This window comes from Corvus moneduloides, chromosome 3 (assembly GCF_009650955.1).
Source record: "Corvus moneduloides isolate bCorMon1 chromosome 3, bCorMon1.pri, whole genome shotgun sequence".
Classification (NCBI taxonomy): Eukaryota; Metazoa; Chordata; class Aves; order Passeriformes; family Corvidae; genus Corvus; species Corvus moneduloides.
This window is the reverse complement of record NC_045478.1, coordinates 103,874,090-103,897,945: the sequence shown is the minus strand read 5'-3', so window position 1 is coordinate 103,897,945 and position 23,856 is coordinate 103,874,090. Positions and strand designations below refer to the sequence as shown.

At 41.6% G+C, this 23,856-nt stretch overlaps 2 protein-coding genes across 3 annotated transcripts; one reads left to right on the top strand and one right to left on the bottom strand.

Moving 5' to 3' along the window:
- The first annotated feature begins 41 nt into the window (after positions 1-41).
- On the top strand, positions 42-21,164 carry DZANK1 (double zinc ribbon and ankyrin repeat domains 1). 2 transcript variants are annotated; one of them, XM_032103123.1, is made up of 21 exons: positions 42-74; positions 1,154-1,278; positions 1,903-2,056; positions 3,128-3,245; positions 3,618-3,714; positions 4,473-4,585; positions 5,152-5,237; positions 5,911-6,028; positions 6,854-6,967; positions 8,064-8,156; positions 10,063-10,185; positions 10,906-11,067; positions 11,671-11,899; positions 15,206-15,309; positions 16,508-16,579; positions 17,481-17,577; positions 18,386-18,474; positions 19,553-19,633; positions 20,163-20,290; positions 20,649-20,723; positions 20,953-21,164. In XM_032103123.1, exons 2-21 carry the CDS (start codon positions 1,170-1,172, stop codon positions 21,071-21,073), a joined length of 2,283 nt encoding a protein of 760 aa, XP_031959014.1. In that variant the 5' UTR covers positions 42-74; positions 1,154-1,169; the 3' UTR covers positions 21,074-21,164. The 2 variants fall into 2 exon arrangements, with proteins under 2 accessions (XP_031959014.1, XP_031959015.1); XM_032103124.1 differs by lacking the exon at positions 42-74 and adding an exon at positions 536-556.
- A 392-nt stretch (positions 21,165-21,556) lies between these two features.
- LOC116441352 (baculoviral IAP repeat-containing protein 5-like) lies at positions 21,557-23,109 on the bottom strand. The gene is made up of 4 exons (XM_032103127.1): positions 22,950-23,109; positions 22,752-22,861; positions 22,467-22,584; positions 21,557-22,240 (listed from the first exon to the last, which is right to left on the bottom strand). Exons 1-4 carry the CDS (start codon positions 23,061-23,063, stop codon positions 22,160-22,162), a joined length of 423 nt encoding a protein of 140 aa, XP_031959018.1. The 5' UTR covers positions 23,064-23,109; the 3' UTR covers positions 21,557-22,159.
- Between the last annotated feature and the right edge of the window lie 747 nt (positions 23,110-23,856).

Sequence of the window (23,856 nt, the reverse complement as noted above, 5' to 3'; positions counted from 1 at the left end):
GGCCGGGAGCGGCGGGCGGGCGGCGTCCCTGGAAACGGGAGCGAGAGGGGCGGGATCCAGCGGGATCCAGCGGGGTGAGCAAGGGCCGGACGGCAGGGATGGAGCGGGCCGAGCAGGGGCTGGACAGCACGGATGGAGCGGGGCGAGGGGCGGGCGCTGCGCCGCGAAGGGGCGGGGAGCGGGGCCTAGCCGCGCTGGGGATGCCGGTGGGGTCGTGTGCGTCCCGCCAGGGATACGATCCCAAGAGGCTGGAGCGGAACCCCGTGTACCTTTGGCCCAGGTGTGCCGAGAGCAGGTGGGGAGCATGAGGGGAAAGCTGTCAACCCCCTCAGGTCAGGTAAAGATCTGATCCGCCCGTAGTTGGTGGGTGTATGTCAGAGAATGGACCAGGCTCTGCTCGGTGGTGCCCGGAAATGGGAAAAGAGGCAACAGAGAGAAACTGGGGCACAGGAAGTCCCACCTGAACGTGAGGAAGAACTTCTTTCCTGTGAGGGTGACTGAGCACTGGGACAGATTGCCCAGAAAGGGTGGGGAGTGACCCTCCCTGCCTGCATTGGTGAGCAGCATAAGAGTTGTTTCTGGAGCACTGGAGGGTTGATTACAAAACCAAATCCTTGTAGCATAGACGTGTTTCCTGGCCCTGAACATCAATTCCCAAGATCTGGAGTATGTCTCTTCGTTTCGTAAAATGCCATCATACCCAAATGCAATTTTTCATTCTTGAATTACACAACATGATAATGACTGTGTACACTAGGATAAATCGGGTTTGGCACCTGTTTTAGGGATATATTCTTGATTCACATGATAACTGGCATAAGCTTAAGCAATAGCTGTTTTTCTGTAGTCCTTTTCAGGACATCCTGTATTTATTTAGGGGGCCATAATGAAATGAGGCTGGTTTCACATCTGGCATGATTAGGGTGGAGATTCCTGTCCCTTACTCCTGCCATATATCACTGACATATGGTGCTAAAGCTGTTCTAGCTCAAACACACAGGATCACAGTCACAGGATGGTTTCAAGAATCCAATGTTCTCTCTTTTAAGAGAAACAAATAAAGACAAGGAGTCATGCTAAGAGGCTGTATTTCTCAGTGCATTCTTCTGTTTAGAAAGATTATTGTCTGCCTTTTTATTTTTCCATTTTAAAGATCGCTGCTGAGAAAAATGACAGCTGGCTCTGTCTCAGTTCCTCAGATCATCCCACTTCGAATTCCACCTCCAGGGAAAGCTCAACGGGAAATAGACACAAATACTCTCATAGAAATAAAATCAGGTATGAACAAGAGCTTTGACTCCATCTCAAACCTTTACTTATGTGTCCATTTGAAATGTTTGGCCTCTATGCTTTCTTTGCATTTAAGTATGAATTTTGGAGTGTGCATTTCATTAAGGAACTTATAAAATTAACCAAGTGTCCTTGCATGTAATTTTATGTATTCAAACAATATTACTGACATAAAAGTTGTATGTGTGAGCAGCCTTAATTGCTTCCAAGGCCAAACTTTTAAGCTGTTGCATTTTGCTTTGACTGCAAAAACAGTGCTTGAAAGGATCCTGGGCCAGGCTCACTCCCAATGTTGTCATTACAATTTTTGAATTGTCACCTTTCGCTGTGGCAGAAAATATCCTTTCTGTCATTGGAACAGACAAGCTGCTGCAATGTTTTCATGCAAAACCATTGCACAGCTACTTTGCTGTCACGAATATTGCTTCCAATGAAATTGCTTTTTTTGAGTAAAGGATTTTTCATGGGAGAAACAGTTTTGGTCCCAAACATTCGGTCACTTATAGAACTGCTTTATTTTCTTTATGTGAGAAAAATCAAGCACAGTAGTGAGTGCTTTGTTTTTCCAAGGTTGCCTACAGTCTGAGGAATTACTTTCTCTGTTTCTTTCAGATACACCAGGGGCCTCTATTTATTACACTTTAGATGGAAGTAAACCAGAACTCATTAGGAAACCTGGCCATGGGGCGTGTAACACTTTGGAGTATAAGGGTCCTATCTTTTTACCAGTGGGGAAAATAATGGTCAAGGCCCTGGCAGTTACAAAGTGAGTATCCTGTTTTATTTTAATCCTGCTTTGGCAGGGGACAGATATCCCTGTCATAGCTTGTAGCCGTGTTGTTTAAAGCTTTCCATACCTTGCAGGTGAGAGATGAGCCTTTTCCCAGGCAGTTTGCAATCTAAATGGTCCTCATGAATTGCAGTGACATGTCTTTCTCAGGATGCTTTTTATCCATCAAGTGTTTGTGTGGTTGGATTACCTCTTGGATGTTATCTCCTGGACTGTGGGTGTCCAATGATCCATGGAGGCTGTGGGTGAGAAGCTGCTGTACTGCACTGAGAGCTCATCCTTTGGAGTGAGATCATCAGAAAAAGCAGAGGAACCACGGTGGTGTTTTCTGGGGTCATCTAGTGGTTGAATGGATTTATAGAAGTTGATCTTCCCAGGAGTTTGTTTCGTTTCTCCCAAAGGATCACAGACTGCTGAACCTCACAGCTTAATTACAATGTTGGGTGAAGCAAAAATACAATACATAGAAAGAAAATTGGATTTTGCTGCACAGCCACTGACTTTGTCCAAACTAACTTCATGCTTAGAGACAGAGAGAGGACACATAAATTCTCTGTCTATACTGTGTTGTGTTATCTTTTATTTCCAAGGGAGCAGAAACTTCCACTCCACTTGGAGCTTTGTGCTCGCTGTTCCCTGTTAGCTCCACCTGCAGCCAGAGTGTGCCTTGTGTCTGCACTGGGATATAACAACATTATATAACACACAAAACCGAGGCCTATGTTTGTTTTCTTGCTGTCAGTACCTAGATTTACACTTGTTTCCAGTCTGGTTTTTATTAGGTCATTTTCAGGTGTGCTGAGAGATGCTCTAGAATGACAGAGTGGTTTGGATATTTTCAGCAATTTTAATGTTACTGTTGTAATTTAATAGGTATTAGAGAATGACAGTTGATTTATCAAATAAATATTGCTCAATTCTACTGAAATATTGACTGCCAAGCTTGGAAGGGATGTTCCACCTGAAGAGCCACATCCATCAGTGATTTACTTGTTGCAGCACACAAGTCTGTGGCAGGTTCTTAGCTTTGTGAACATTGATTTTCAGGGACTACAGGGAGAGTTCAGTTGTAACAAAGGTGTTTGTGGTAGAGTACCAGCAACCAAACATGCTTTTCCCTGTTGAAGATGATGACAAGAATTTCCTAAAAGATATGGCCACACAGGTAAGTTTTAGCAATTGTAACCCCTTTTGTGAATATAAAATGTTGTATATATGATATTATTTAGAGATTAAGCTTTGACTGCCAGTTTTATTTACACATCTTATTTTCTCTGTTTGCCCATCTTTGCTGCTTTGATCCTTTTGGTAATATTACCATTTCAAGGGGATGCTTTTTTCCCCCCCATGATATTTTATGACCAATTGAGGTCAAGTATTTAAAAAATACATTTATAATTTAAGCTTTTCAAATGCTTGCATTGAAAAAAAATAGCTTGAGCATGTACTTCTAAAATTTTAACAAATAACTATAGCAAGAGATGATTAGCACAAATGCAAAAATGTTATTTGTAATTCAAATGGAATTACTTTTTAGAATAAGGAAGGTGGAATGTTTACTACAAAACCTAAGAAGAATAGACTGAATGTGGAAATCAAGCCTGCCTGGGATCAAACACCCCAAGACCTTCAAGGTACAGTATTATTTCATAAAACTGAGATAGTCTTCTGTTCTAGCAGAAAATAGTATAGAGTTTTCCTCTTGTATCACTTGTAAAGCGTGGGTAATTTTAAAACCATCTCAGAAGACAGAACATCCTCTGGAAATTCCAGTTTCAATTGCTCACCACTGCAAATAGAGAACAAAACTTACCTTCCATACATTTCACATGACTTCTTAAAAACATATTAAAATGTCATTCATTTCTCAGCAACACAGCGAGGCCCGGTCTGTATTTCCCTTTGTGCCAGAAAATGCTGTTAAATTGATGGGATTGCAAATCCTTTACAGCACTTCTTTACTGATGTTTGCTTGCAATAAGATTCCAAAATAAATACACAAAGCAGAAATGAAAGCTTGACCCAGATTTTCTCTGTAGATAAAGCCTCTTATTCCATGGCAACAGCAATGGGACTGTTTAAGAGCAGGGAATTGTATTAATGTTTACTCATTAATTTACTTGTAGGAACTGGGTTTTTTGAGCATGCAGGAAGGAAGAAAACTGTAAATAAATTAAAACATAAAAGTAAGCTCTGTCAGAGAGGTATGGGGTTTCTTCTAGTTTAATTTCCTATAATTCCATGCAGCTTATTTGAACCCAAAATGTGGATGCCAAGTATGTTTTTAAATATGTTTAGCAAGAGTATGTAACATTCATGTTCAGATAGATATTAACTGCATGAAGCGGGTGACAGTGGAATAACAGAATTGTAATTTTAATCTTGGAAACAGACAGAAAGCCTTCTCACAGTTCCTCTCAAGGACCACAGCTCCTTGCCAGTCATTTGGGAACCACAGAGTACAGAGGGGAATCCACCTCAGCACAACCGATGGAGTCATTGCAGGTGAGCAGAGGGGTAAGCTGGCGGAAACTGTACACGGCTGTCATCAGGACAGAGGTCTAAAAAAAGGAGGAGGTGGAGATTTGTGATCTCTCTCAGCTATTAATGCCTTTGCATTTAATTTAATGCAATTTAAATTAATGCATTTAACTGTAATGGTAATGATGCACTAGACTGGGAATGCCCAAAGCAGGACATGGTTATCCGTAGGGACAAAGCCAGGCAAAGGAAATGAGCAGTGACTGCATTCCTACTAATTCTCTTCTAATACATTCCTGAATCCACAGTCAGCAAATACTTACTGCTGTATGTTGGCAAGTTCATACTTTAAACTCAATATTCAGTAATGCTGTGGTGGCAGTAAATGGCAAGGCATTGATTTATTTTTATTGGAAGAAGCTGTGGGTCCTTAATGCCACTAATGGGGGAATCAAGTGTAGTAGGTACTCTTCAAAGCAGTGTGTTTAAGTGCAGTTTGTTTCAAATTACATCTGTAGCTGATTTTGCTATTTTTATATGCATTTGCAAATATTTCCTTTCTAAAGCCTGAAGAATTACCTTTATTTCAGTTTTCAAGTTCCTCTGCAGTGACTAGCCAGAAAAGCTTAGCAAGCACACAAGTGTCAAGGATCCAGAGTGAAACAGATTTTCTTAAGTAAGTGACTTCTCCTTTTAACATACTGGTCCTTTGGAAAGTATCTTAGGCTTTTGCAACCAAGCTGATAATGCTATGGGCCTCTGTAAAAATTCAGAAGGCAAAGACAGACACTGGCTCATAAGTGGAGAGTATAATCTAGGTAGGACTTTAAAAATTCTTTCTCTTAAACGTAGTTTTCAACTGTCAGTTATCAGCTGTCTCATCATCCCTTAAAAAAATTCCTAACACCCATAGGATCAGAGAATAAACTCTCTTTTCAAATTGTAGTACACCCTCAGTGCTGTAGGTGAACACTGCTCACTGGAGTAGTCTCACAGGACATTAATGCTTATCAGTATTGAAAAGGTTCTGATCTACGTCAGTGGCTCCTCGTGGTGCAGCAGTGAGGCCTGACACAGACTGCCTGTCAGGAGACCTGTTTACTTCTCATGATGAGGAGCAAAGTATGAAACTCCAGAGCAGCCAGAGAGCTTTCTACCTTGCAAAGCTGTTTAGAGTTCAGAACTTCATTTTATAGATGTTGGGGCATGGTCTGGTGTCCCACCACAGCTGGGAAATCACAACTGAGAAACCGGTGGCCTAAGTCCTGTCACAACAAGTTCCAGATTATTCACTATTATGCAGCAGTGCAATACTAAAACAAGCTCAGCCGGTTTGCTCTTATTTTCAGATGTGCACACTGTTCTGCCCCTCGCCTGTCTGACCCCTTGGCTCACTTCTGCCAGAAATGTGGATATCTGATCCCCCCTGTGCCAGTCCAGCGCTTCCCACTCCCCGAAGGAACACAGGTCAGCAGAACATCATAGCAATCCACACATCGTCCTTGAAGAGAACGACAGCCTCTGCAAGTTACACAGGCAGCACTGGCAAACCTGTTACTCAGTCCCACTTTCATTTGGAAGTTCTGCTCTAATTGCTTTGTTCTGCTCGATACCTTTAGCACTGGACCCAATGAAATTCCTCAAATTAACCATAGATAACCATAAACCGTTAACCATGGGCAAAATTACCCACAGATTTCTTCAAGTGTCGTGTATTCTAATAAGGAAAACAATGAAAAAGTAAATTGTTTTATTTGCCTGTGTCAGGAAACAGTACCAATCCTGAAACCTTAAATGATGGCATGTGTGGGCATATATAAGAGCACCAAGTTTTTGCAGTGGTGCCTGTAACTGTCTTCCCTAAGCTCTTCCCAACAGATATTAACCTAATCTAACAAGTCCATGCTGTGTTTCCCTTCCTGTATCATCAGAAAGTTGTCTCGTCTGGGGCAATGCTGTAGTTTTAAGTAATGACCGAGATTCACCACCTCTTTAGATTAGGTCCATAATTAGGAGAATTTCAACTACTTGTACATATTTTATAGTAGCATTTTAATTTTATTGAAAACTACCTCAGTACCTTTCTGGCATTGTCTTTCCAGATGTCTTCATATTTTCTCAATATGATACTATGATTTTTAAGGATCAATATCAGTATCAGTTGCTGTCAGTTGCTATGTCTCCAGTGACCCTGCTGCTGAGACTCCAGCTGGGAAAATACTGAAATCTCATTATAACCTTAATGATCCCATTATGTTCCCTAACACAACTGTGGTGTGGCTTTTCCTTCAGATGGCACCATGCCTTGAATGCAGACATCTTGTGCCAATGAATACACCCACTTGCATTATCTGTGAGTCACCAATAGCTCCACAGCTGCAGCCTCAAAACAACATCTGCATAAAGGTAATTGAGAATAAGTAAAACAAAATAGTGATTTAACTCCTGGTATGCATTTTTCTAACAAGTGATTTTGTTACAAATATTTTGATCCAACCTGGCTTTGTATAAATACATTATGGACACCTTTAAGAGTTAGTAGGATTAAAAACAGTTTGAATGGAAAAAAGGATTAAAGGTTCCCCAGTACAAGAAAGACATGGACATACTTCCCTTGAGAAGGAAGAAGCAGCAGAGGCAATGTGTGATGAGCTGACCATAACCCCCATTTCCCCGCGCTGCTGAGGAGGGCAGGAGATAATCAGGAGGAAGGTTAAACCCAGGAAGGAGCGAGGGGTGGGGAGAAGGTGTTTTTTGAGATTTGGTTTTATTTCTCATTTTCCTACTCTGATTTGATTGGTAATAAATTCAATGACTTTGCCCAAGATGAGTCTGGTTTTCTCCTGAGAGCAATCAGTGAGTGATCTCTCCCTGCCTTTAAACTCATGAGCCTTTCATTGTATTTTCTCTTAGCTGTCCAGCTGAGGAGGGGAGTGATAGAATGGCTTTGGTGGGCACCTGGCCTCCAGCCAGGTCAACCCACCACCAGTGGATTATAGACATTGTCCTAAATGTAATGTTTTATGGCACCCCTGATGTAGGTGCAGAGGCAGACCTGAACTATTTAGTGGCAACATCAAAATAGCAGACTAATTATTCTTAGCTCTGGTAGAAACTCAGTTGTTAATAGTGACTGTGCCAAGACCTTGTAGAGGTCTTTTAAGGCACCTCATGGTATTATATTATTATTAATAATTTTCTTTGCAGATACTGGGCTGTCTGTTTTGTGTAAGTGTAGTGACTAAACAAACTGACACTAGTGTATGTAAAGATCTGGAGATATTGATACTTAATCTCCTGAGGAAACTATCCCATAGTTTAAAACAAATAGTCACCGTGTGATGACCAGGCAGCATGGCCTAACTAAAGTGTGAAACAGCCCAGACTTGAAGGATCTCTTCTATCTGCAGGACTGAATAACCCCAGCAGTTTGTAAGATCAAGTCTTTGTCTTCTTGTTCACAGTTATCAGATGTGAAATGTATTCTCTCTCTGTTTAAAAGGGCAAAGTCATTTGTCAGGTGTGTGGCACAGGAAATCCTCTTCACCATAAACACTGTGCGACTTGTGAGAGCAAACTGCCTGAAGTACAGATGGTAAGACTTCAATCACACTGGGTTAATCAAACCAAAGCAGAACATCGTTTTTCTTTGAAAAACTGAAGTCATGTCCATGTGTCCCTGTGTTACCAAAGCAGAGATTCTCTCCCCCATGTCATATTTAAGCCCAGTCCTCCCTCAGAAGTTTCACCACAAATGTCCAGCTAAACATCTCTTATACCTTCAAGTTTCTGACATGGAAGTCAGTGTTGTGAATGCCATTGAGAAAGCTCAGAAGGCTCTTCGAAAATAAGTAGTCTTGACTCCAAGGGAGTCTTGTTTGCATCCAGATTACTTTCAACTGCAATAGAAAAGTTGAGTATATACATCAGGAACATCATTCACGCTGATTTCAGTTATTTTCTGAAAATAGAATATGCTTTTACATTATTTTTCATATCTCCACTTTTACATTATTTTTCTTATTTCCATTTGCTGCTTCTCCTACATGCATACAGCTAGCATGCTTGTATTTGGCTGTGACTCTGCACGGAGGTGAGAAAAGCACTGAAATATTACCTCTAAAATTGCTCTGTTTCAACTCCCTGTTTAGCTTGGCTCCTTAGAAGAATTTTACTTTCAGTTCTGAAAAGTCTTGTATTAAAAATGTCTGGCACATTCCACCTCTCCAGGTTCTGATAAATACAAAAATGATAGAATAATAATGGTTTGCAAATTAAAATCTTCTGATTAATGGTTATCTTCTGAGTTCTAAAACTGTCTGTAGCTAGAGGCAAAAGTCTCTTGTATAGGCACTGAAGTGTTATTTGAAAGTGAGTTTCAGTAGGATTCTGTACTTACCTAAGACAAATGTATGTTTAGCTGCTTCACTGAATGCAGATATATGTGTACATAATATGTAGCTGCATATGTAGTTAGGCATGTGACTTGAATGTGAGACCTGTATCAGCTGAGAAAGTTAAATACTTACTAAGAATTATTAATAGTAATCAGAAATTTTACTAATAATAGTGATTAATTAGTGATAACAATAGTATTTTGGAATAATTAATAGTAATAATGCTGATATTATTATTAATGGCTATTAAATAATTTAGATTTAGAATATATTTAGACTTGTGCTTTTGGAAGATTTATCTTCTAACTGAACTCCCAAATTACATTGTTTAAATTGCAATGCAGGCCACAGATGAAAACAGGGCTATTTTGTTGTGGTGTAATCAAAATAATTGTCCTTGGGTTCTGTCCCTTATCCATATTCCCAACTTGTAGAGAAAATAAACTACATAAGCCTTGAGGCAAAACATAACAAAACATTTTTAAGTCCTATTTGTCCTAACTGGGATCTGTACTGAAACTCCAAAAGTTTCAGATGAAAAACCTGTTTTCTTTTACTTACTCATATAAGTTAATTGGAGGAAAGTTGGGTAATACATAATTCGCACAAGGCAAAAGAGTGAAAAAAAGTATTTATGCAGCAAATTCCAAACTGTGAGGAAACTCCTTGCCTGAATGCATTCTCCCTGCCATACTACTAAAAAGAAAGGTACAAAGAAGATTGTGTATTGGATTTGAAAATTCAAGTTTATCAGCAGAGACGCCTCCATCTTTATTTCGTCTGTACTTATACATAGGGCCCTATTAATAAATACTCAGTTTAAAAGCACACCATTGATAAGGTTCTTATTTTTTGGTGCTAGTTCTGCTAAAAATATTTTCAAATTAATTAATGCTACATTTTATCATGGTTTTGTAATGAAAAACAAAATTACAGGTTTGACCCGAGTCACTCTGTTGCTCATTCTAAGCTGCAATAATTCATTTAGGCTGAATATTACTTTATGTTGTCAGAGCAGCTTGCTCTCCTCTTTCTCCTTATTAGGCTTGTGGACTTTTCTTCATAAGAAGCATTTTCTCCCTAATGCTTGTTTTGTTTTATTAGCCCACATTTGGAGGAGACTCCTGCCCACCTCAGCAGGGCCAGCAAAGGAAGACGGCTCTGTGCTCAAAGTGCAACGGCGTGAACCAGAGCGACGCCCGCTTCTGTGCCTGGTGTGGGGCCAAGGCATGTGCTCCTGCTGTCTGTGGGACAAACCGGCTGCTGCTTCTCTGCAGCCATGTCAGACTTCTCTGTGCAAAACTCCTGTCAGTCAGTAAACAGTGTTATTATCAACATACCTGCTTAGAGCATCAAGGATTGCGTATGGAAAAATGAAAGGCTTACAAGACATCCCGACCCCACATCAGTCAGTGACCCAAGGGTTTAGAGTTGCGAACAAATGATCACGGGTCAACAAGCACCATCATTGCATCAGCTGAGATGCAACAGCCCTGTGCTCAGGCAAAGTAATTTACCCATCAAAGGTTAAAGTATAGGCTAACCTAATGCAAGTTTTCCCATAACAACTCCGGCCTATAACCACCAATACAGGCAATTACCAGATATGAGATGATGCATGCAATTGTTTTAACTGAAGGCCTCCTTAACTTCAATAAAAACAAGTACTTAGCTGCTGCCCAGTAGAGTTACAATCAATGTAAACAATTTCCCATTGTACAGTGCTTCTACCTAAGATCACACTTGAGGAGCATTTATTTTCTGTGAGCTGAATGCACATAAAATTTAAAACACTCCCTTATATGCATAAATAACCATTAGTCCTGTACTGTACCAAGGGACTCAGGGTGGTATTTACTTCCTCTTAATTCATTCCTCTACTCTTATCATTCTGGAGTCATTCATCCTATGCTTCTCTAGTGACAAATATTGCATTGAACTTTCCAGCCTGGACCTCCTCCATCCTACTTTTCCTGTTCCAAGTGTGGTACCAGCAACCAGCCCTATGCTCGCTTCTGCGTGTCCTGTGGTATCTTCATAGAGCCCCCATCCAGACAGAGCTCTCCTGCCAGTCCCATGGATCGTGGGGACTCAGTGGGATCTGCTCAGGTGGGACACAGTGTTACAAAGCCAGGTTTGAACACAGCTGAGAGGCTGCTCCATTGTGGGTGTGGATCAGCACAACTCCATTCATTTCCTTGGGCGATGCTGTGGGCTAGGAGCACAAGGGCAAACCCCTTGGTTCTGCTTTCTGCTGAACAGCAGCCTCAGCTCAAGGCCTTGATCCAGCCTCTTTCTAAATGGCAAAGTGAGAAATGATCAGCCTTTCGAAAGTCTTAGCTCTTTAAGTACTTCTATGTTATTAGTTGTGAATTATTTGTGGCCTGCTGATATTATTTCATGCAAATGTAGTAGTGTTTTTAAAACTCTGTTTTAAGGAAGAGCCCAATACTTAGCAAGGCCAGCTTTTGCCCTACAAAAGCATACATGTCTCCTGGCAATCATGAAGAATTTGGATTTTGCTTGAATATTTGTGGTAAGTTGCCTTGTTGTTACAGACTGGTAATTAAAATAAAAAATTGTTAATGATTCTTCCTGCTAGCTTTTTCATTCCCTTACAATTTGGTGTAGTGTTTTGGTTAAGTTATGCTTGTAAGCTATTGAATTACATCTGTATTACTTATATTTTCCCTTCTCCTCCGCCTCCCACAGGCAAAACAATTACAGGCTCAAGTTGCCTGGCAACCTTGTCCTGTTTTCTTGCCCAAATCAAGGACAGAACTAACAGAAAGAGAAGATAAAGGAACCCAAACCATTGGACTTTTTTACCCATCCAGCAAACTGCTGGAAAAGAAGGAGCTTGAGCTGATTTCACAAAAAGAAAAGGTGGAAAAGATGAGTGATCACAAGCCTCTCCTGACAGCCATTAGTCCTGGAAAAGGTTAGAAGTTCTGATTTTATGATTTCTAAACAATTTATGACCTTGCTTTTTCTTGAAAATATTATAGTCTATGGAATGTGGCATCAGTAGGACACTGATTTACATCTTTACAAGTCTATCTTCCCACCAGTCACTTGTAAATGCACTGCCTTAGAATTCAATCACTGATCTCCACCAATAGCTGAAAGAAAGCTATCAGAAATATCAAAATTGTGGCTACTGAGCCCTGTGCAGCCATACTAATTTGGCAGTAGTTTGATTTCCTCAGATCCCACAAGACTGGAGGCAGGTGTCCTCTATTTGAATTGGAAACCACTGCACAGCTCCCAGTTCCCAGCGCCCCCCACAGCCCCTGCAATGTGAACTTCAGGTAGAGCTGTGGTGGCACCTGCAGGGATACTGATAAACAAAACTCTGAGACACAGGGGATCAGAGCTCTTGAAAATATGATGAAGCTGGTCTACATGAGGAACTTGTTTGGGGTGCTGTTGTGGAATAAATTGTAGAAACTTCAGAAGCAAAGACTAGAGGAAGGGATTCTTAGTAGGATTATGAAAACATCACTCACTGAAGAGTCTTTTCTCTCCCAGACTACAGTAGGAGCAGTATCAGTACTACAGACAACTATCTTTCCAAGTGAGTTTTGTGGTCACTTTGTTCTTTGTGGAACCACTTGACCATTTGCTGTCATTAAATGCTTGACATTTTGAGGTTTTAGTTTTACTATCCTGAGAAATCTTCAGCTTTCTGGATCCCAAACCCTTGAAGACAGTCCATCTGTGTTAATTAAGGATCTAATAAATGGCTTAGTGGGTAAAATTGTCTTTAATCTCACAGGGCAGTCCAGCTGGGCAATCCATAGAATGAGTTAATTTTAAATCATTACAGCACCAAACCCTGGTTTGGAGGAGCAGTTACTCTTTTAGATCCACTTTCCCATCTAGCTCTCTTCAGCAATCAGATGGTCAACCCCTCAGGCTGTTATCAGAATTCATTTTCTATTGGGTAGTAAAGGTTGCTAAAGAATGTTAGAAATTCCTCTTTTGATTCTGTGTATCTGTATTCAGATGGACTCTGATTTTTAAAATAATCAGTGGGGAAATCTGTTTTCCTCCTCCCTTCCTCTGAAATGTGGCATGTTCTTTTAGGCATCACTGTAGGAAATACAACACTTGACTCAACATGTCAGGGAGCTTAATTTAGTCAGAGATAAGAGAGGATTGGCCCCTAATAGTGCCAAGAAAAAAGCAAAGTAACACCGATTATTTGTATATCTCTGTCAGAAGTACAGCTCTTGCCTTGTGAGTGAGAACTGCTGTCACTGGGAAAGGGAGGGAAGAAATTCTGAACTCCATTTGAATTCTTTTCATTTTTATCCTCTTAGCAGAGGTAACTTTGTTGAAGTTGCACTGTGTAATGTATTCTCCGTTAGATCCTGCCCAGGACTGAGTAACATATTTCATTCCGTAAGTCAAAAAATAAATGTCTCTTACAGTCAGTTCATGCTGAGTTGTATACATGGCTTGAAACTACCTGCATCAACATGACCATGCATTATCACCCAGGAAAATCTTGTTTATAGATGCCAAATATGACCATTATTTCTTCAATCAAAATAGTATCAGACATTTGATATTAAAGTTTTTAAATACAAGTGATTAAATAAGATGGTGGAGGTTATTATTTCTTGACCATATCAATTATTAACTAACCTTCTTTTCATGTGTGAAGATTATAAAAAAAAATACTAAACAGTTAAGAAAGGGGCAAACAACAGCAGTACCAAACCAGTAATCCTCTGGTGTGTACTGGGTTTCTTTTTTTGCTGTACTTTCAGTCTGTTTTCAACAGGAGCCAAGACATTCACCAGGTAAGCTTTACAAAGAAGGCTTCCCTTTTTTACTGTAACAAAGGTTAAATCAGTGTGATATAGATGTAATCTGCTATGGGCAGCATGGATTCAAGTATTCCATCAGTGCTGCCAAAAATCCTTTGAAATCTAATAAAACATCAACCATGCAAGAATATGTTTCTGACCCTCTGGATTTTTTGAAGTAAAATCTGGGGATCTGGGCTAGTTATGAACCACTTTATTGCAAATAATACTGACTTCTACAGAGAGGTCACTCACCAAGTAGTCTATTTTAGATGTTTTAAATACTACTTTCAACTTGTATTAGTTTTTGCATATGAGACCACAGCAGGGAACAATTTATGTTGTTCTGTGGGTTCTTCTTTTTCTATCCATTGAAAGCTGCTTAACAAGTAAGATTTGCTGGTTTAGTTTGTCATACCAGTTCAACCTTGAGTCTTCCAAGCACAAAACTCCTTGTGCCCTTGCTTTGTCTTGTAAAAGCCAGAGCTGCACTTTTCTTCTGGCTTGGTCTCTTTTCACTGTTTCAAGCTTCACTTAACATGAAGGAAAGGATAAGGTCAGAGCAGCTTCATTGTGTAAGCTAAATGAGGTTATCAAGCTTACACAATTTTATTTACAACAAAATGAATCATGCTCTGTACTTACCATAAGGATGCTATAAAGAAAATTAGATTGAAAACAGTCAGTTAAAAATGAGAACAAGTCCATTTGTTGCTTTCTCTGATGAAAACAGAATGGAGCTCCAGAAGTACCTGGACAGGAGGTGCAAAAGCTCTAAATAGCTTAAGATGAGTTTTTAATCCAGGCTCATTCAGCCCCTCACGTTTCATGCCCTCTATCAGTATAAAGGAATGCTGACTCTCTCTCTCCCAGAGATCCTGATAGGCAAAAGAGCAGGAATGCTTAAGCTTTTAATAGGCTCTCACATATATAATTGAAAGGAATTTATTTGGAGGATAATTTACACAGACCAAAATGCTGTGTATCTGAGTTTCTGTGTTTGCAGTTTTCAGATTTGGTTTATTGTTCCCTGTCAGTTATCCCAAATCAACTAAGAATCAGTTCAATAACACACAATTACTTAAAATTTTTAAATATTTTACTTTTTTCTTTTCTTATGATCTGGAATAGTGTGAGATTTTCCCTTCACACAGGACCAGTTTTGACTCCCAAGGATCATTCCAAGACATGGCTTTGCTGTGAATAGAGGGCCCTAAGGATGAATTATATATAACCTATGGATAATACAGTGTTTCACCTGGCTTTTTAGGGTATAACTTCCTTCTCATTTTCTTGATTAGATGAATTTTCTACAGATTTTTTTTTTATCTCAGTGCAGCTATGCTATTTTTAAATCTTCCATCACATGACTAGAAGGAATGTTAATCACATTTTAAGGATTTTTCTCCTGCTTAACTCTCTGTGAACAGGTTACTGGAGAAAACAGCTGGATCATGTTTGTGCTCATCTTAGAAGCTATGCCCAGAACAACCTTGAATTCAGAACACTGATTGGAGAACCTCAAATGGGAAAGGTAGGAAGGAGCTTGTGAGTGGTATCTTCCCATGGAGGGTCATGAGATTATTGTGGCTGCTACATAAACACTGGGAAAATAAATGTCTCCCTTTTCTTTAGACGTTGACCTGTTTTTGTGTGTAATTTGTGTAAAATGTCTTGTTTTGTTGTTCCATTTTTTGCTCAGTCTTTTTCTGAAGACTTTTTCTGCTTTCTTTCCAATGGCAATTCCTATTTTCTCACCTAAAAGCTGTAAGGGGAGTGAGAAAGCCTTTGCTCAGCTGCTTTTATATAGGAAGAAGGTGGAAACCTTCTAGGACTCCTTCCTAAGGAGTAGATACTCCAGTAAATACTTTGCACCTGATTTCTATATCCACTGAGACCTATTGTCCACCAGCATGTCCAGAAGCTGTAGTACAACTATAAATATAAGAGAATATCTGCTTAATAGAGTTGAGGTACAGTACATTGCAACTTTTTCCTCTGCTAAAGGATTCAAAAAGACAAGCCTAAAGAATATAAAATTGCTTAGGGAAAGCTATTCCTGCTGCTTCTTGGCCTTTTGTCAGTTTATTGTCTTAAAAGCAGTGCCCTCAAAAGTAACAGAAATGGTTCAAAGCAGATGCCAGCTATCTGGGTTTAATGCTGCTTTTTCAGTTTTTCATGTGGATTGGAAATATAATCAACCTTACCTCAAAATTCTTAACCAGCTGCAATATAATCTTCATTCCATTCTTTATAATCCCCTGTGCACTCATTTTTGTGTGACTCCCATAGACTTGTTGCCAGCAGTACTGTCTCAAGGAATTGATACACAAAGGAACCAAAGTTTTAATACTGACTGTGCTTCCCCAGGCTGGTGTGACTAAAGCAGCCACCAGTTCTCCTGGATCTGGAAGTCCCAAGAACAACACAGCCTTTTACACAGCTACAAAATCTCAGTGGAGAATGACTGTACTTCCATGAAATATAGCCTCATTTCAGTTTTGGATTCACTTGGTATTTCAGTTGTTGCAAAATTTCCAGTTACTCAAAAAACACCTGCCCCTTTCTCATTGACATGGGAAGTGTTGGTACAATATCACAAGTAGGTAAAGGCCACACGTGATTTTGTGTATTGGCTGCACCACAAACACCACCAGCAAGACTTATTCCTAAAAGTACTTCTGTGGGGTTTTTTTTGGTAAGGCATACTAATGGCTGCTCTTTCCCTCTAGATTAATTATGCTACCATCTCTGAAGATGACTGTGACGTCACTATTACATTGAATTTTGCTGCTATTAACAAGGTCAGTTCAGGGGATGGGGCCTGTTGAGAGGCAGCTGGTCTAAAGCTGTCACTAGAGCAGTGTAATGATACATTTTAAATTCAGGTCTAAACAAGAACTGCTTTTGTTCAGAGGGTGTTAACTTACTGCTTCAGAGAAAAGAATCTTTTTCTTTCTCTGTTAGAGCTGGATGAACAGGTAGCCTTATCTGATGAAGCCTGACTTCACAGTTATGTTGTTATCATCTCACATTTTGTTAGTTTGCTATTAGTATTAACTTTCTTCTTTCAGCTGATGTTGTTTGATGATCCTAGCACCCCTTAGCTTTTGATCTCAGATCCTGCTTTTTTTCAGCCTGCAAACTGTGTTCTTAAGGAATAAGCTTAGTAATTTCCAATAGTTTGGAGATAACTTTTGTCAGAGCTCCTGTTAACTTTATTCAAAATCTGGAACTTCCATCTCAAGAATTACCATGTTCCAAAAACCATGACATACACATTTCTAGCTTTTCAAAGATTAAAATCTACCATCTCAAAAATCCAAAATTCAGACTGTGTCTCTTGTGAGGCATCTTGGAAAGCTTACCTTGCCATGTGGAGCCTGAAAAGCTGTATCACATCATTTCAGAAATGAAATTTCTCAAGTGGTAGAAATACTTTCATTTGGTGAGAATCTTCATTTTGTTAAGCGAGGTTGTGTCACTTTATTTTCTAAATCAAAAGAAACACCTAACACAAGGTTTAGAAAAAAATGCCACATAATTTTGCCTCAAAACAGAGTTCAATTACATATGATAATGTCTTGTGTTAATTTGACACTGATATTAACAGCCCATGTATTTTCTCATTTGCAACAGTTTTGTGCCACTAAGATTATAGCAGCATTACATGATAATAACTGCCTGCATTTGATGATTCTACAGGATATTCATCCTAAGAGAGCAGTGAAGTTCAGCAATGATTACCCGAGTGCTGTAACAGAAGTCACAGATGGACAGGATGGCAGTCAGACTAATTTTGGTGAGATTTTTTCCCCCCTCTTTACAGTAGACCATAAATACAGCAGTCAGGAATACAGAAGTAGTGCTTGGAAGCTTAGACAGGCAAACATTCTGTGTCTATTTAAGTTGATCTTTTAAGTCACAAAATGTGTCCGAGCTGAGATTTAAGCAATGTACAGACTTTCTAACATTCCTGGAAATTCTTCATCCCTAGGGAGCAGCTGAGGAGACCAGTGAACTGCAGCCACAGCTCACAGCAGTGTTTTTATTATAGCAGTAAAACTTTAGATGTTTCACATATTCTTTTACAATAGGAACCACAAATATCAATATTATCTCTACTTCTGAGCTCTGCCATGGACTGCCAGCTCTGGCATATTTGGCAAAGATAAGAAATTATGAAATACGTTCATCCTAGACCTGGTTTGCAGAGATGTTGTTTAACTGCAATCTCCCACTGGTGTTAGTAACAGCTCAGCACTTTGGGCATCTCATATTGGACTTAGGTTTTCATTAAATCAACCAGTTGTAAAGTGAGCCTCAGAATTCAGAAATTCCTATACCATCATTTGATATACTTAATTCACATACAAGTCTCATCCACTTTGTGCTTCCAGTCTGAGACTTGACAAGAGGCAGCAACTGCACTGGGAGCTGTGTAAACCTTTTGTTAAAACCAGTATGATCTGCAACAAGTGTTTCATCACTCTCTCATGCAGAAAACTGATAAATACTGCTTTGATTGTGGATAAATTATTTCCAGATCTCTCCTCCTAGTTCAGATACTGACTTTGCTTTGAGTTAACACTTGTTTTTCTTTCTGGTAGGCAGAGGTGATCATAATCTTTTCTATTCAAGAGGCAAAATAAAGAGAACCAAGTCAAGAACAGTAATGGGACAGGAATATAAGCTCTCCGTAAGTATCTTCTGCAAATACAGGAGAAAAGATTTCTAGAGCAGCACTAACATGAAGGAGGGCATCCAAGGATTAAAATAGAAAGGTTTTAACCCTGACTGAGGGCAGGGGATAAAAGTGCAACTTAATATAAAACCTGAACATTGGTAACTTGACATTTAGTTCAAAACTGAAAATAACTCATTTGTTTTTCTACTAAGAGTTTAATTAGATTTTTTTCTCTCATTTTGAACCCATTCAATTTTGACACTGCATTAGGCCTAAGGACTGTTGCAGAGTGATTCTTTACAGATTTTTTTCAGAAGCAACATCAGGTGGAGGTATTGTCATCTTTCCGTGACTTTACAACATTCGACTCTGTAGAGGCCTAGTTTAATGCAAGCAGCAAGGATTTAACCTCCACTGGAGACCAAATTTTCTGAAAGAACTGTCTACTGAAGGGATTGTCAGTAATGACATGGAAAATTTCAAAAAGGAAATGTACATTAATCTAAGCTTGGATCAGTCAGCCAACTCAACGGGTGGGAGAAGATACAGAGCTCTGTGGTATGAGTCCAGAGATAAAAATGCTTGGTCAAGTGATAGAGCTTTCAAAATGAGAAAAGGAGGTTGAAAGCTGGGAAGAAATAAAAGGAAAAGGTTTTAGGTTTTGTTGTTTGTTTGTTGTTTTAAGATTTAGTAAACTAACTTATCTGAGGCAAAACATTTTTAGAACAGAGTACTTCCACAAGTTCTGGAAGCTTCAAACTTTAATCCTAAACATGTACCCATGTTTAATTTTACTGTGCTGAGCAGATCTTTGTACAGCCCTGGAGAGCTGCATTGATGTAAAGCTAATCATTTGCAGACACACTTGCTGAATGAAGACCTCAGTAGTGAGATATTAGCCCTGGTTACCCAACACTTGCTTAGATTCAGAAAGACATTCCCAAAGTCAGGGATTAGTAACAATGAGGCTCAGATACATTGAATTCATCCCACTGTGTGCATTTTTCACTTTCACTCCAAGGCGGAATCTGGCCCACCTACTTGTATTTTCACTGTGTGAAATGTTACTGGCTGTTGTGTGTCTCCACAGCCAGAGTCCAGACAGCTACTGGATGAACTGGGTCAAACTGGGAAAGGAAGAATCCCCTTCATAGAACAACTGCTCAGTGATGTAAGTTACGCTTGCTGAAGTTTCCTTTTTCAACTCTTGGGCCATTTACTGCATGAATATTAGCCTGGAATGCAACTTTGGAGTGACGATTAGGAGGCAACAGCTTTGCAATACCAGTCTTCAGACTGGAAGAGCATTTTAGAGAAGATAGGGCCTGTTTTACATTTACAGATTCCTTCCCCAGTTTCTATTTGGTCAGTGCATAAGGCAATCTTCTCTGGGTTTGTCAAGGCCAAGCAGAAAGAACAATGTATCTGTTTTATAGTTTAGGATCCAGTCCTCTGTATAGCAAAAGCAAGCATAATCTCTATGTTTCTGCTGTGGGATCTCATTTGGCTACTGTTACACACATTTACTCTGGCTTTGGACAAACATTTTTTGAAGAAAGCAAAGCAACACACTCTGAACCTCTCTCTGCCTTGAGCATGAAGCCCATTTCCCAACTTGAATTGGCATAATACAAAAGCAGGGTAGAAACTGAAGAATCTGTATGGTTTTACCAGCTCCATTTCCCTCTGCTCTGTTCCAGGGAGCTGACCCCAACTCCCTGAGCGAGGAGGAGCGCCCTGCCCTCACAGTTGCTGTCCTGAACAAGCACACAGGAGCCATCTCCCCTCTGGTGCAGAAAGGGGCCGACATTAACCAGCAGTCAGGGCCGTAAGTGAGCTCTGATCCTCTGCCTTGGCTCTTTCCAAGTTTTACCCCAAAAAAATCACACGTGTTCCAGCTTTAGAGGGAACTAAACCCCCACCTCTCCTCCACAAATCTGTAGTGGAGGAGTTCCTTTCAATGACAGTATCCTCACTCCTTCTTCCAGCTACCAGCTTTGAAGATTTCTTGCAACTTGTTAAAGCTGTTCTATTCAGTTCCTTCTCCATCCACTTTGACTTAGAGATAAACCCCACCAAAGCCTACCACACTTCTAGTGTGTTCTGTATCCTCCTATTTATTTTCCTTAGTTCTACTTGCTGAGTTTCCTTAGGTAATAAGTACTTTGCTCATTCCTCCCATGCAGGCACAACAACACAGCTCTCCATGAGGCAGTTCTGCTGGGACTGGAGGGAGAGGAGTGCATCCGAGCCCTGTTATGGTAGGTACTGTGGCTGGGCCCCCAGCTCAGCTGCAGGCTCCCCCAGCCTGCCAGCACAGACCTGCCTGGCAGCACTGGAGGGCCAGAGCCTGCCCCGCGTCCCTGCAGGAAGGAGCATTGCAAATTGCAAAGTTATCCCACATCAACGTTCACCTACAAGCCACTTCACTAAGTGCAGTAACTTACAATGAATTTAAGCAGTTTAAACCAATGTGTTCTGTATTTACAGCTGCAAGGCAAGCGTGCAGAAGAAGAATGCAGCGGGGCACTCAGCGTTGGATTTGGCTGCTGCAGCTGGAGATAATAAGGTTATGTCACTGTTCCAAGTAAGTCTGGATAGAGAACGTTGAACTTAAGAGACACAGGAATATTGTTCTTGTAAGTGTGTTACTACAACAAACTTTTTCCCCAAATAAAGCTGAAGGTTCTTTGACTTTGGGAGCACCTGCTCACGTGTGTCCAGTTGTGTCTGCAGAATCCACGACCCTGTGTGATCAGCTTGGGCCCTGTAACAGTGAAATATTTTCTCCAAGATTCCCCCATTCCTTTCCAGCAGTTCAGAGCGCAATTCCTCTCTGACTGCACTCTGTTCTGCAAATCTTCCTTTCCAAACTTATGCACAGAAAGGGACAAACCAAACCTTCCCAGGCACAAATAAATTTAATTGTCTTTAATGCCTGATGAACACTGCTTAAGAGTTTGACACTTGAGCAACAGCACTGCAAGCTGTAATTGATAAGCTTGTTTTCCTTTTTGATCTTAAAGCTGCATTCAGTGCAGCCCATTGCAGTAAAGGTCAGATTCTTGTCCTCCAGAAAATCGAGTAGAACTACTTTGTTGTTCTGCCTTCAACTTTTATTTATAAATGCATCAACACGAGGCAGCAGCCAACTACAAACAGAAGCTTACAAGAATACCAGGCACACTAAGGTGTGGTATAACTCAACGTTATTAGCCACAATCCTAAACCCCTGAAGTATTTTTAAAACTCCTTCCGCTTTCTATGTCCCAAAGTTATCTAAAAGATTGGTATATTCAGTACAAAAATGGAAATGCATGTCAACTCCTATCAGAAATACAAGTTTTAGCACCAAACAGTGCTTGTATCTCTACAAGACAGCAATATCTTTAAACAGCTGGATTAAAAAAAAAAAAAAAAAAAAGGAAAAAAAAGAAAACAAGTCAACCCGCAAGTAGTAATCCTTAATTAAACCAGCAGGAAGATTAGGAGAATCTCTGCAGGAAAAGATTATGCAATGCATCAAAGCCCAGGTACTTCCCAGACAGAATCGGAGGAGTGAAGCAGAATCCCATCTGCTTCTCAGGAACAGCCAGTCTGGAGGCGGCCTGGGGAAACACGGCCATTCAGTCACGGGGGCAGTGCCCCAGCACATGGACTGGACAGATGTCACTGGCAACAATGAAGCTGCAGCAGTCTAGGCCAGATTCTTTATACCACAACGCTGGGTCTTGGCTTTATCTTCAACCTTGGTCATCTTCTGAGAAACCTCTTTTTTCTGCAAAGAGTAAAAATAGTATGTTACTGTCTGCCACTAAATTGAGTATCGTTCAGCTTCGGGGGGAAAGCAGGATACATCCTGCATAAAGCATGGCTGAGAACCAGGAAAGGGCACACCAGCTGATCCAGCCCGAGCCTGGATGCAACAAAGCACTCTGCACAAAGCCTTGTGGTAAGGAACGAGGCCAGCTGAACAATCCGAACACTACAAGCCGAGTACGTACAAGTGCCTTTCTCATTCGCATTTTGTCCAGCTTCAGGAACTCCTGCACCGTCAGGTTAGCAGGTTCTTTCTGAAGAGAAAGAAAACCACAGTCCGCAGAGTGCTTTTTGTGTTCCTCCCTGAAAACAGGCGAAAAGAAAGAGAAAATAAAAGAGAAGACAACAGCTCTCAGCGAGCCACACGCAGCCGCTCTCCCCTGCCGAGCTCCTCGGCTGCCGCCAGCGGTTCCGCCGGGCCGGGGCGGCGCCGATCCGGGCGGGGCCCGAGGGATCCCCCCGGTACTTACAGGGGGTCGTCGTCGGGCTCCCAGCCCTCCAGCTCCTTGAGGCAGAAGAAGCACTGCGCCACGTCGGGGCTGTTCTCGCTGGGGCAGTGCACGAAGCCCGCCGCCGCCATCTGCGGGCACAGGGGAGGCCGTGAGCGCCCGCCCGGCCCCGCTCCCGCCGCCCCGGCCCCGCTCCCGCCGGCCCGGCCCCGCGCTCACCCGCTCGGGCGTGCAGGCGCAGCCCTCGGTGAAGGGCCAGTTGCGGAAGGTGGCGGCGCGGACGGAGGCGAAGTAGAGCCGCCACACCTCGGGCAGCACCGCCAGCCCCTCCATGGCCCCGTTCAAACGGCGGCGCGCGCGGGGCAGGGCGGGAGCGGGGCGGGCCCGCCGCCCTCACAGCGCCCGCGCAGTGCGCCTGAGCCGCCACCCAAAGGATGCTTTTTTATTTCTTAAAGCCTCCAGCACAAGTCCAGAGGGGAAGGAGGACAAGTTGGCCAGCTCGAGCCTTTCTTTTTTGGTTTGGTTTTTTTTAAGATGACTGTAGTAGAGTCCTTCCTGATCGCAACGAGTCAAAACTCAGGGAAACCCTGGGGCTTTGCTGCCCTGTTAGGAAAGGGCGAGGTTCCACCTTTACGCTCCAGGAAAGCTTAGCTTTGTTAAGCTGTGTTTGGCCCCTCCTCTCACTGCTGCAGTGGCTGCCCGGCTCCGGGAAGCGGGGAGGAAGCGTGCCGCGGAGCAGGGCGGTGTTGGCTCCTGAAGCACAGCTCGGGTACGCCAGCAGCCGGGGGCCCGAGGCACAAGAGGGAAGCAGAGGGCTGAGAGCTCAGTGTGTCTGCTTGCTTCGCCGTGGGCCTTGGAAGAGCCCCACTCCTCGCAAAGCCACGGCCATTCAAGCAGTGGCCCTAAGCTGCTAAGCTTAAGAGACATTTACACTTCAGCATTATGGGCTGGAAATGTTCTCTTGAGAGAAAGCTGGGATAGAAGAGGTAGAGCTGTTAACTGGCTGCTTGTCCCGGAGCTACGGGCAAATTAGCAAGAAACAAGCAAAACAGGAATACTCATATCCACCCTCTATATGCTTTGCCGAGCTCATTTTTACCAGTCCTCCTGAAGAAGGAAAACAGCT

What these genes read in the sequence shown, in the direction of transcription:
- DZANK1 (XM_032103123.1), top strand. Translation starts at nt 1,170, where the DNA reads ATGACAGCTGGCTCTGTCTCAGTTCCTCAGATCATCCCACTTCGAATT. An exon ending in AACCGATGGAGTCATTGCAG is followed by an intron (nt 4,586 to 5,151) that starts GTGAGCAGAGGG and finishes CCTTTATTTCAG; the next exon opens with TTTTCAAGTTCCTCTGCAGT. An exon ending in TGCATCCGAGCCCTGTTATG is followed by an intron (nt 20,724 to 20,952) that starts GTAGGTACTGTG and finishes CTGTATTTACAG; the next exon opens with CTGCAAGGCAAGCGTGCAGA.
- LOC116441352 (XM_032103127.1), bottom strand. Translation starts at nt 23,063, where the DNA reads ATGGAGGGGCTGGCGGTGCTGCCCGAGGTGTGGCGGCTCTACTTCGCC. An exon ending in GAGCCCGACGACGACCCCCT is followed by an intron (nt 22,585 to 22,751) that starts GTAAGTACCGGG and finishes GCCTGTTTTCAG; the next exon opens with GGAGGAACACAAAAAGCACT. An exon ending in TGCGAATGAGAAAGGCACTT is followed by an intron (nt 22,241 to 22,466) that starts GTACGTACTCGG and finishes TACTCTTTGCAG; the next exon opens with AAAAAAGAGGTTTCTCAGAA.